Source organism: Phocoena sinus, chromosome 8, assembly GCF_008692025.1.
Source record: "Phocoena sinus isolate mPhoSin1 chromosome 8, mPhoSin1.pri, whole genome shotgun sequence".
Classification (NCBI taxonomy): Eukaryota; Metazoa; Chordata; class Mammalia; order Artiodactyla; family Phocoenidae; genus Phocoena; species Phocoena sinus.
In genome coordinates this window covers 24,213,030-24,225,953 of record NC_045770.1, presented here as the reverse complement: position 1 = coordinate 24,225,953, position 12,924 = coordinate 24,213,030, and the positions used below count along the sequence as shown (strand labels likewise).

General features: G+C 37.1%; 1 protein-coding gene across 4 annotated transcripts in view; it reads right to left on the bottom strand.

The window, feature by feature from the left end:
- The window catches only part of LOC116758178 (protein NPAT), a 52,395-nt gene extending 39,643 nt beyond the window's left edge, over positions 1–12,752 (bottom strand). The window contains exon 1 of one of the 4 annotated variants that reach the window (XM_032640924.1): positions 12,614–12,752. Coding sequence is in view for 2 of the 4 variants with exons in the window: in XM_032640922.1 (XP_032496813.1) it covers positions 12,614–12,650 (37 nt within the window). In the remaining 2 variants the exon portion in view is untranslated. The remainder of the gene's footprint in view (positions 1–12,613) is intronic. The other 3 variants (XM_032640922.1, XM_032640923.1, XM_032640921.1) reach the window with 3 other exon arrangements.
- Positions 12,753–12,924: the final 172 nt, after the last annotated feature.

Genomic DNA, 12,924 nt, shown 5'->3' with positions numbered 1-12,924 from the left:
GTGTAAAGCTGAAGGGCTCACATCATTTCCCACAGCTCTCAGGTTAAACTTCTAAATCCTGAGCAGCTTCAGCAGGAATGGAAGAGTAAGGACCTCCAAAAGTCCTCTCTTCTATAAAAGCAATGAGAACACCGGCACAAATTATTAAACTTTTACAGAACTCTGAAAATAATCATTGTCTTGCAAAAAAATCTGTGAGCATTTATTAAGAAAAATGGCTGAATGTCAGTAAGGACAATCAACACTGTGGCATTTTAACTTCCTCTATTCTCTCATGCTCATCTCTCCAACTGAGTGGTATACTTGAAAATCAACAGCCTGCAAATGCAGTGAAAACCAGCAGCCCAGTAGAAAATGGACAGATCAGATGAAGCTGGACTCTTTCCCAAGTCCCATTCCCAGAAACTGTCATTATTTGATTTGTGTGACAACTTCATGTAAAACCTCACTTGCATGGCTTGTCTTTGAATTGAATCAAAGTTCACCCTGTGTAAACCTTCTCCTTGGAGGTGTTTTTGTTAAATCAATCAGCAGAAACTGGTTAACACTACAGCTGCCTATGACAGAGATAATGGTTGGGACAAACAACAAGCTAAACAAACAAACAAACTCAAAAAGAAAAGCTGGGGAATGAGAAGTCTGTAGGGGGATTTTAAAAGCTCTGACATACTCCTGGGACACTAGAAGGCCATGTGCAAATGTAGGGTAGCATGTGTATTCAGAAAAGATCTGACAACCCTAAGCACTCACCTCTGGCTGACCATAAGCCTCTGACAAGCAGGAAGTGAAGGCTAAGGCAAAGCTGTCAAATGCTTAGCTGAATGTTGAAGCATACCCCAATGTACACACAGCCCCCTAGCAAACAGTGGGAGATTTACTGACTCCAAGCATTTAAGGAAATCATTGTCCAATCATAGAATATAAACTCAAAGAATATAGACCTTACATAATTAGTTCAGGAGACTAATCGTTAAAAAAAAAAAAAAACTGCTAAACAACAACAAGGAGCAATAACAAACATGAAGGAGGGAGGTGAATCAGATTACAAGAGTTGTCACATTCTACCACTATACCAATTGAAAACTTTTAAAGTTCTCAATTTTCAATAAAGAAATTATGAGACATGCAGAAAAACAAGAAAGTATGGCTAATAAACAAGGGGGAAAATGTACGGTCAGTAGAAACTGTCACTAAGGAAGCCAAGGCACTAGACTTAAAACTTTCAGCTTTTTAAAATAAGGTCAGAGAACTAAAGAAAACTATGCCTAAATATCTAAACAAAATTATGAGAACATCTATGAAAAAGAAATAAAAGAGAAAGAAATTAAAAGAAAAAAAACCATGTAGAAATTCTGGAGTTGAAAACAAAAAGCATAATAACTGAAGTACAAAATTTGCCAATAAATAGCAGATTTGAGGAGAAAGATCAAAGAATCAGTGCACTTGAACATAGATCAAATGAGATTATCTAGTATGAGGAACACAAACAAAAAAAGAATGACGAAAGTGAACAGTCTCAGAGACCTGTGAAACTTTTTCAAATGTACCAACATAAGCATATGCTCTGGGGGTCCCAGAAGGAACTGAGAGACAGAAAAGGGTAGAAAGAATATTTGAAGAAATATTGGGCTGAGAACACCCCAAATTTTAGGAAACTATAATCAATCTACTTATTCAGGAAACTCAAAAAACTACAAGTAAGATAAATTCAGAGATCCATAGCTAGACATATCGTAAATTGTCAAAAGAGAGAATCTTGAAAGTGGAAAGAGAAATGGCTTATAACATACAAGGGATCCTCTATAAGATTAACAGCTGAGTTCTCATTAGAAACCATGAAGGCCAGAGGCAGTGAGATGACATATTAAAAGTGCTGACAGGAAAAAGTCAACCAAGAATTCTATTATCTAGCATGACTTCTTCAAAATTAAGAAACTAAGATAGTCCCAGATTAAAAAACACTGAAATAATCTGCTGCTAACAGACCTGCCCTATATGAAATATTAAAGGAAGTCCTTCAGACTAAAATGAAAGTCAAATCCACACTAAAATATTAACGAAAAATGGTAAAGGTAACTACACAGGCAAGAATAAAATAGTATAAATGATATTTGTTTGTAATCCTTTTTCTCCTCTCTGCTTTAAAAGACAACTGCAGGGACTTCCCTGGTGCTCCAGTGGTTAAGACTCTGTGCTTCCAATGCAGGGGGTGTGGGTTCCATCCCTGGTTGGGGAACTAAGATCCCACACGCTATGTGGCCAAATAAAAATAAATTAATTAATTAATTAAAAAGGGTGAAAATGTTCAAAAAAAAGACACAAATTAGTTGAAAATAAAAGGATGGAAAAAGATACACCATCCAGACAGTAACCTAATGACAGCTGGAGAGGCTACACCAGTATTAGACAAAGTGGACATTAAGACAAGTGAACATCATATTCAATGATGAAAGACTCAAAGCTTTCCCCACAAGATCAAGGACAAGACAAAGATGTCTGCTCTTGCCACTTCTATGCAACACTGTACTGAAAGTTCTAGCCTGGTCAAGACATCATCTAATCTGAAAATAGAGATATTTGACTCTTTCCTTTCCAATCTGGATGCTTGTTATTTCAATTTCTCTCCTAATTGCCCAGTCTTTAATAAATGAAAAAAGACTGAAATCATACTGAGTATGGAATTAAATGAGAAATCAGAAACAACGGGAAATTCACAAATATGTGGAAATCAAACACTCTCCTAAATAATCAAAGGGTCAGAGAATATATAAATAAGTAGAAAATATTTTAAGATAAATGCAAACAAAAATACAATATACCAAAACTTATGGGATGCAGCTAAAGCATTGCTTATTTGTATACTTATAGCTATAAATACCTGTATTAAAAAGATGAAAGACCTCAAATCCATAACCTATCCTTGCACTTTAAGAAACTAGAAATAGAGCAAACTAAACCCAAAGGAAGCAGAGGGAAGGAAATAATGGATATTAGAGGGGAAAAAAAAAAAAAGGAATAGAGAGTTAAAAAATTGAGAAAAATCAATGAAACCAAAAGTCAGTTGTTTCCAGAAGACATGATGTCACATATAGAAAATTTTAAATGACTTCAGCAAGGCTGTGGGATACAAGATGCATATACAGAAATCAACTGTATATCTATACACTTGCAATGAACAATCCAAAAATGAAATTAAGAAAACAATTCTATTTAAAATAACATTAAAAAGAATACTTAGAAATAAGTTTAACAAAATAAGAGTACACTAAAACTAGAAAACATTAAAAGATGTTAAATAAGACTAAATAAATGGGAAGATATCTTGGGTTCATGGACCCAAAGAATATCAATACTCCCAAAGTTGACCTACACACACAACACAATCCCTATCAAAACCCCACCTGCCTTTTTTGCAGAAATAAATAAACTGATCCTAAAATTTGTAAGGAAATACAAGGGACACAGAGTAGCAAAACAATCTCGAAAACAAAACAACTGGAGGACTCACATTTACCTATTTCAAAACATATTACAAAGCTATAGTAATCAAGATAACTGTGTACTGGCATAAGGATAGACATGTAGATCAGTTGAACAGAATTAACAGTCTAAGCTTTTATGGTCAATTGAGTTTTTAGAAAAGTACCACATCACTTCAATGGGGGAAAGAATAGTCTTTTCACAGCTGGTGCTGGGACAACTGGATAGCCACCTGCAAAAAACCGAAGTTGGACCCTTTCTTCATGCTAAATACAAAAAGTAACTCAAAATGAATCAAAGACCTAAATATAAGAACTAAAATTATAACTTTTAGAAAAAAATCACAGGTGTAAATTTTTTTGACCTTAGATTAGACAATGGTTTCTTACATATGGCATCTAAAGAATAAGCAACAAAAGAAAAAAATAAACTGAACTTTATCAAAATTAAAAACTTTTGTACTTCCAAAGATACAAACAAGAAAGTGAAAAGACAACCAACAAAATGGAAGAAAATATTTGCAAATCATATATCTGATAAGGGACCAGAATACAGAATATATTAAAAAAAACTCTTGCAAGACAATAATAACAAGACAAATAACCCAATTAAAAAATGCACAAAAGATCTGAACAGACCTTTCTCCAAAGAAGATACACAAACTGCTAATAAGCACATGAAAAGAGGCTCAACTTCGTTGGTCATTAGGAAAATGTAAAAGCAAAAGCACAATGAGATATACTAATTCATACCCATTAGGATACCTAGAATTAAAAGACAGTAGTTAGTATTGGCAAAAAAGTGGAGAAATTGGAAACCTCATATATTGCTGGTGGGAACATAAAATGGTACAGCCACTTTTGAAAACCATATGTTAAGTTCTCAAAAATAGTAAACATAGAATTACCATACAACCAAGCTAATCCACTCCTAGGAATATATCTAAGAGAACCGAAATCATATGCCCAAACAAAACTTGTACACAAATGTTCACAGCAGCATTTTTAATAATAGCCCCAAAGTGGAAACAAGCTACTGTTCACCAATGGACAAACAAAATGTGGTATATCTATACAACAGAATATTATTCAGCCATAAGAAGGAATTATCTATACTTGTTGAAACACTGATGAATCTTGAAAACACTGGTAAATTCAAGAAGTCAGACATAAAAGGCCACATACTGTATAATCATATTTACATGAAATGTCCAGAACAGGCAAATCTATAGACAGAAAGTAGATTACTATTTGCCAGAAGATGGGAAAAGGGAGAAATTGGGAGTGACTGTTAATGAGTATGGGGTTTCTTTCCGGGGTGATAAAATGTTCTGGAATTAAGATAATGGTGATGGTAGTACAACATGTACTAAAAACTACTGAAATTTACACTTTGTGGTATGTGAATTATATCTCAATGAGAAACAATCCTATATTCTTAATATGTCATATGAGGCTCTACTTGTTTTATATCCTAATTTCCTCTTTAGCCTTATGTCTTATCATTCCGTCTTTCCTAGCCAAACTGGTCTTTCAATTCCACGAATACATGAATGCTTTTTTTAAAAATTGAAATATAGTTGATTTACAATATTGTGTTAATTTCTGCTGTACAGCAAAGTGATTCAGTTATACATAAATAAATAAATACACACACACACACACACACACACACACACACATTTAAAACATTCTTTTCCATTATGGTTATCACAGGATATTGAATACAGTTCCCTGTGCTGTATGGTAGCACCTTGTTGTTTATACAACAATCTCTCAATCCATCCTCTCCTCCCCCCTGCAACCACATGTCTGTTCTCTATGTCTGAGAGTATTTTTGTTCTGTAAATAGGTTCATTTGTGTCATATTTTAGATTCCACATATAAGTGATATCATATGGTATTTGTCTTTCTCTTTTTGACTTACTTTACTTAGTATGATAATCTCCAAGTCCATCCATGCTGCTGCAAACGGCATTATTTCATTCTTTCTTATGGCTGAGTAGTATTCCATTGTATACACGTACCACATCTTTATCCAGTCATCTGTTGATGGACACTTAGGTTGTTTCCATGTCTTGGCTATTGTGAATAGTGCTGCTATGAACATACGGGTATATGTATCTTTTTGAATTATCGTTTTGTCTGTTTATATGCCCTGGAGTGGGAGACTGCTGGATCATATGGCAACTTTAATTTTAGTTGAGGAACCTCCATACTGTTTTCCATAGTGGCTGCACCAACTTATATTCTCACCAACAGTGTAGGAGGGTTCCCTTTTTTCCACACCCTCTCCAACATTTGTTATTTGTAGACTTTTTAATATGGCTATTCTGACTGATGTGAGGTGGTACTTCATTGTAGTTTTGATTTCTATTTAATAATTACTGATGTTGAGCATGTTTTCAATACATAAATGCTGTTATTTCAAGGCTACTGTATACTTTATTGCCTTTGCTTGGGCAGCTTATCTTTTCTTAGCCTAGCTACTTCCAATTCATTCTTTATTTTTTTTCCTTTTCTTTTTTTTCCAACTCATTCTTCAGGTCTACTGTAATTATCACTTCCTCAGAGAATCTTTTTTTGAATTCCCTATGTACCAAAATCCTATTACTGGATACTAGATTCCCTTTGTAGTATATTTACCTTGGTGTTGGTATAATAGTTAATAACTACTAAGGCAATTATTACTAAGGTCTTTCCCAACTTTAAAATTATAAAGGTCTACCCTCTTCACCTGGAATGATATCTTCAACCAGGCCCTTCAAGTCAAAAACTTGAGAGGGCCTACAAAGTTATTATATATGAGCATTATAAAAAGAAAAGGGCAAGGAAATTGTCATCCCATTTTAGGGAATGCCCTACCTGGGATTTGGGAACCAATTCACCAGTTTGTACTCATAGTTGACGAATCAGTTTTCCAACCTCTTGCTAATCAATGCTACAGGAAGAAACAAACATACAAAAAACCCAAAACAAAACAACCAAAGACATTGTCGTTTGGAGTGTGAGAAAGCATTTAGAAAGCAGAAGAAACCTTTCACTTCAGATACTACCACTTCAATATCCCCTTCATTGAAAATATAAAATCACTTTCAATGTGGATCAAAGATAGACTGCTATTTTCCTTGTTTTTTCATTTTTCACAAATAACCCAATATAAACCCCAATAAAACTACAGCCAGCTGAAAAGAAATCATTTTTTATGACTGGCTTTCTAACAGTTACATTATTTGGAATAAGTAAGTCAGCTGCCACTAGGATTTCATGAAGTTAGAATTTTAAATGTCTATAAATCACTAGAATCATTCATGGAATCAGGGCAGTTGGAGCTTTTTCTTTACATGCTTCAAGACTTAAATTGAAGACCCCAAACAGTTTCTTTTCATGGTAGAAAGTTTCAAAAGTACTAATCACCCCAGATATATTGACAACCACTTGGGACTTCTAACAGCTGGTGTTATGAAATCTAATTCCTTAACGTAGATTTGCTTTTTTCTAGACCAAGTATTCTCAAAATGCATGACATAGTCCCAAGGGGGTGAAAATTGGTACTGGGGAGGAAGAGGAAAGAATAAAATATAACTCTTTTTATGCATAAATCACAGATATACATACAATATATAAACGGTATATTTGTAACATTAAAATCTCATGCAAGGGGCAATTAGGGGAAAAAAAAAAGTCTAAAAATACTTCCTAAGAGTACGATAACGAAATAAAGGTTGAGAAACGCTGTCCAAGACAGAATATAGTGATATGCAGTTAACCTTTCTAGAAAAATATGGTGGTAATTCCCTGGTGGTCCAGTGGTTAGGACTCTGTGCTTTCACTGCCGAGGGTCAGGGAATTAGCGGTGCAGCCAAAAAAAAAAAAAAAAAAAGGAATCAACGAAGACCAGATAGTTTTTGGCTTCTCGTAAGATATTATACTTTTGTATAGTATACATTTGAGAAAAGCCTTTGTTAAAAGGCTAGATTGCTTCTACAACAGGGTTTAAAAGTTATGATACATTTTTAAATTAGCAATATCTGATATAACTCTTCTGCTCTCAAAAAAAATGCCCACCTTTGGGCTATCTAGAATCCCCATTTTGGATTAGACTTGATGTATTCTGCTTTACTTTTGTCTGGGAAGTTCCAAAATAATGAGGTAAAGCAACAGTTGATTGCTTTCATGCTCATTTATTATTACACTTACAGTTAACGAGTTATTTGCCTACGAAAAGCTTATTTATCATCATTAAGTACCTGATTGTAACCAATTCTCAATCAGAATAATGGGGGAAATTTTAGGTACAAATTATTCTAAATCTAAAATGTTACAATGAAAATACACAATAGGGGCCAATTATCTTTTATTACAATAATACAAATAGTTACTCTTCAAAATTAGTTTAATTTGTTTCTCCTTTTTATTCCTTAAAAAAATCTTTAGGGCTTCCCTGGTGGCGCAGTGGTTGAGAGTCCGCCTGACCATGCAGGGGACGCGGGTTCGTGCCCCGGTCTGGGGGGATCCCACGTGCCGCGGAGCGGCTGGGCCCGTGAGCCGTGGCTGCTGAGCGTGCGCGTCCGGAGCCTGTGCTCCGCAACGGGAGAGGCCACAGCAGTGAGAGGCCCGCGTACCGCAAAAAAAAAAAAAAAAAAAAAAAAACCTTTAAAATAACTACATCTTTTGTGTAAACTTACTGAACAATGTTCAAATAGGTAATTTGAATGTCCTTTTTTCTTAATATTGTCTTCTGCCTGCTTTTCAGTGGAGGTAGTAATGAGTAACAAAATAGACTGAAGGGAAAACATAATTGAAAAAGAGAAGGAAAGACAAAATCCTAGCTATATCTAGGGTTTTTGAATTTTAGGACCTAGGATGCCAACAGTCTGCCCTCTCTTCTTCTTACTTATAGAGAGGGAAAGATAAAGAGAGATACACCTGATGAAGAAAGCAAGAGACAGCAAACCTCCCTACATGAAAATATTTCCTTCACATATTCTAATAACTTCCCCCAAATATCAGTAGTTTAAGATCTTTAAAAAATGTAAATAATTCTTGGGAAGACTTAACTTGCAGTGCTTTATACTTAACTTGCAGTGCTTTATATTACTAGATCCACAAATAACAAGGAAAATCTCTCTATAAAGAAGCTATAATCTACAAGGACCCAAAAGATATACATGCAAATAACTGTAATATAAGGAAAGGTGGTAAGACAATTGGAGTTACTTCATAGGGGCTAGAGAAAGTATTAACAGACTGGGGAATACTATGCATGTTTCAAGGAAGAGACAAATAGTGAAGGACAGTAGGGGAATCCCAACGAAGCTGATGGAAAGCACATATGGAGCATGTTTGAAGAACATGCCTGTTTTGGATGAAGAACTAGGTATATGATGGAGAACAGCTGGAAATACAGCTGAAAAGACAGAATGGGTAAGGACCATAAAATGTTATAAATGTCAGCAATGACATTATTATGAATAAATAACAGAATCTGAATAAACAGAATCTGAAAAAAATGACAGATATTATTCAGTACAAAGGGGAAGGTCATGATCACAGCTACACTTTTGTAAATATTTATTAAATATCTACATCTTAGTGATATAAGGTGAATAGAACCAGTGGCTCTTCAACTTTGCGGAGGTATGGCAGTCCTGGTTGTTTGCCTTCAAATCTACTCTTCCTGTTTCCCCTGCTCTGCCCTGTAGGACAGGAAACCTGAGCCCCTGCAGGCAATTTCCTGGGCTCCATGTCGGCTAGCCTCTGGTTGGGTTCAATCAATGGGAAGCACCAGTTGGAGATTGGAGGGCAGTTGGAAGCAGCCATGTTTTTTTTCCTCCATTTCCTCTTTGCCATGGTAGAATCTCCTCTACTACTGCTCCCACACCAAAGTCTACCTTCCAGCTTCCACAGTGAAACCAGCCTCTGGGTTTCATCTCTCCTTGTCTTGCTGATTATCAGAGTGGTTTCCTGCTGTTGCTACTCTCTGAGCTGGCTCATGTAAGCAGCTTGTCTTAGCTTTTCTATCACCAGTGAAACCAATACCCTCATTAAATCCCTCCATGTTAAATACTCAGATTACTTTCAGTTTTCCTGAATGGATGCTGACTCACACAGAAAGGAACAAACGTATTTGGGAATCTAAATAAGGTTCTGGATACTTTACCCATAAAAAAAATGCCCCACCTATACATTAAGTTTTATAGATAGTCTGGGGGCTCACAGAACTCTTGAAGCCTGTCCATTAATCCCAGATTAAGAATACAACATAGGACAAAAAAGTTTCATTTTCGTAAGGTGAAGTTCTATAGGTGAATGATGGTGAGGTTTACAGAACAATGTGATTGTACTTAATGTCACAGAACTGTAAAAATGGCTAAAATGGTTAAATTTTGTTATGTTTTATTTTACCAAAAAAAAAAAGTAAGTAAACACAAAGCTACAATAAAACATGGTAAGAGTATGACAGAAGTAATCCACAATGCCATGAGAGCATGTAAGGAGAAAGTACTAAACTGTACCTGCTGGAAAAAAGTTTGAGAGATTACAATTGACCTGAACCTTGAATACAAGTGTAACTAGGGGAGAAAAAACATTGCAGGCAGAGAGAACAAAATACATAAGAATATCTGCAGAAACTGCAAGTCGTTTGGTATGCCTGGAGCATAGGGACCTATGTTGAAAAGTTGAGATCAAGCAAGAGAGATGGGTAGGATCAGTTCCACAGAGCACCTTGTATGACATACTAATAAACCAAAACTGGTGGCCCAGAGGCAACAAACAACACTTTGATGTAGTTTGGCCTGTACAATATTTAAAGAAATTCCAGCAAGGGAAATAGCTGGATGTAGCGGAGTAGCAAGGGCTATTAAGTGGAGTAGTGAGGTTACTGCTAACGAAAGTTTAGCACAGTATGTTGAAGAATGAAAGCTAAGTGAGGAAATAGAGCAACTAAGTAGAGCTTATTCTTTGAATAAATCTGACTTGTGAAAGGGTGACATAGATAGAGCATTAGATAGAATGTGAGGTGGGGGTCTAGGAAAATGTTTTGGAGTGTGTGGGTAAGGGTAAAAAACCCAATTATGTAAACTCTAAGGGGAGAACTCGATTTTTAGCATTTGGCACAGTGCCTGGAACATACTACCACCCAAAGATTTGCTGAAAGGACATAATGAAGAAAAGGGGCCAACAATGAGAGGGGCTGAAGGAGTACTGAGAGGGAGGGAGTACTGACAGGAGGAGAAACATGAGTAAATAATAAAACTGTTAATATTTAAGCCACTAAGTTGTGTGATCATAGATCTCCATGTTGATATAATGCTAAATGAAAAAGCAAGAGTGGGTGAGTGTGGGGAGATTTGCTTTTTTGGGGGATTATTCTTTCACACAACTTGAAATTTTTTAAGTGTACAACTCTTTCAACTTTCAGAATTGGAGGTGTAGTGTGAATGCTTTAGGCAGATTTTTGTAACAGTAAATAAGATGAATTGCAAGACCATATGAGAAGCCATGACAACAGTCCAAAAGAGAAGTAATGGGATGCATACTGCTAGGATTGGTGGCAATGAAAATGGAATGTGAATGACAAATAAGAATTTTAGGGTAAGAAACAATCTCTGTAGTTTTTATCCATTTAAAAAAAAGGAGGAAGTCTAGGAGAGCAGCTGGTTTGTGGAGAATAAATACAAGTTTGGTGTAAATTATTCCAGTTAGAAAATCGTACTGCTTTCTTAAGGACCAGTGGTTCGTGCCCTCCCGGAAACATACTGTCAATATCTGGACACTTTTTTTATTCTCACGACTGGGTGGGGGTGGGGACTTGGGGTCCTGCTGGCATCTAATGGATAGAAGCCAGGGAGCTGATAAACATCCCACAATGCACAGGACAGCTACCCATAATAAGTATGTCAATGTTATTGTGAACTTTGTGAAAGTCTACTTTGGATCTGTTTACATATAATCCTAATTAATATAACAATTACAAGATAGCTAGCTTTTTCCTTAGATGATGTAGGTTAACTGTTGATATTCAGTTCTGATAAAGTGCACAAAAGATTAACCAAACATTAACAAAATATTAGTTTAAACTTAAGTCATTATTTTCTCCAAAAACATATGGTGGAACCATTACCTTCTAATGTTTTCTGCAAAATGTGCTCATCAAGAGCCTGTGCACAAAAGCCATTTTTTTGGACAGGGCTGAGTACTTAAAATGGAATACGAAATGGATTTTTCTGGCAATAAAATAATGGTAGTAATGGCCGTGGATGCCAGGGGAAGTTTTATCACAATGTTTACCATTTACCATTCACATATGATGTCTGTAAATCACTGGCTCCGGTTTTGAGATTTATGTGGCTCTCATTCCCAGCAGTACAATCCTCTTTATTCTTTCAGGGGAAAAACAACAAAACCCGTTTCCCACACAGACAATACAGCCTGACAACTGGCAGTGTTACTAATTCTTTTCAAATTGAGGAAAAACTAACTAGGACTAGAAAATGTTTAACTGGAAGGCATTTCCCCTGTGAAAATTCTTGCTAATCAAAAGAACAGGAATTGCTGCTGTCTTAAAGTATGCAACTGGCATTTCAAACCTCTACACTCTACGACTTCTTGCGGGAGGGTGGGGGATAGAGAGGGAAGATCACCCCATTTGTCCCAAATTCGTAGTTCTAAGGGCTAGTTATGAGAAGGTCGTCAAGAAGATCCTTCTACAAAGCTGGGTGGCTGGGGAAGTTCTTATTTTTCCTAATTCGGTCCCAGCTCTGACACGGGAAAGTGAGCCCAAGGCTGAAGAACGCAGTCCATCCATCACATAGGCAACTCCCCTTGCAGGGATCCTAATTAAGTGTGCAGGCCTGATTTTCCCACCGGATCCGGGCCTCAGGTGTTTCACCCCGAGCTTCTCTTCAGCCTCCCCTCGCCACGGAGCCTCGGAAGAGAGGTGCATCCACACACAAAGAAGCTTAAACCATCCGAGCCTCCGACTGAAGAAGATTCACCTCCAGTCTGAATTTGCAGGCGGGGAGGCAAAGCCCCAAAGCTTCCCCACCCAAAGAAAACCTTTGGCCCCAAAGGTCCTTCCGTCCTGCTTAGCCTGGTTCAATACCCCTCCCTCCAGCGTCGGCGCTTACCCAATACCAGTCGGGCTACGTCCGAAGGTAACAGCATGATCGAAGGCGCAGAAGGAACCGCAATAAGAGACGAGACCCAGGTAAAAGCCAACACAGCGACAGCTCCTGCGCCGCATCTCCCGGTTCCAGTGGCGGCACTAAACCCGCGGCGATTTGTCCCGCCTCTTTAGCTCCTCGCCAGCCAATCGCTTCCGCCGGAGAAAGAAAGGCGCCGAAATGAAACCCGCCTGGTTCTCCTTCGAACTGTCGTCATATCCGTCCTCATATTTGGAGGGGTGAGGCTGAAGGGGGCGAGGAGGCGGGACGAGTGA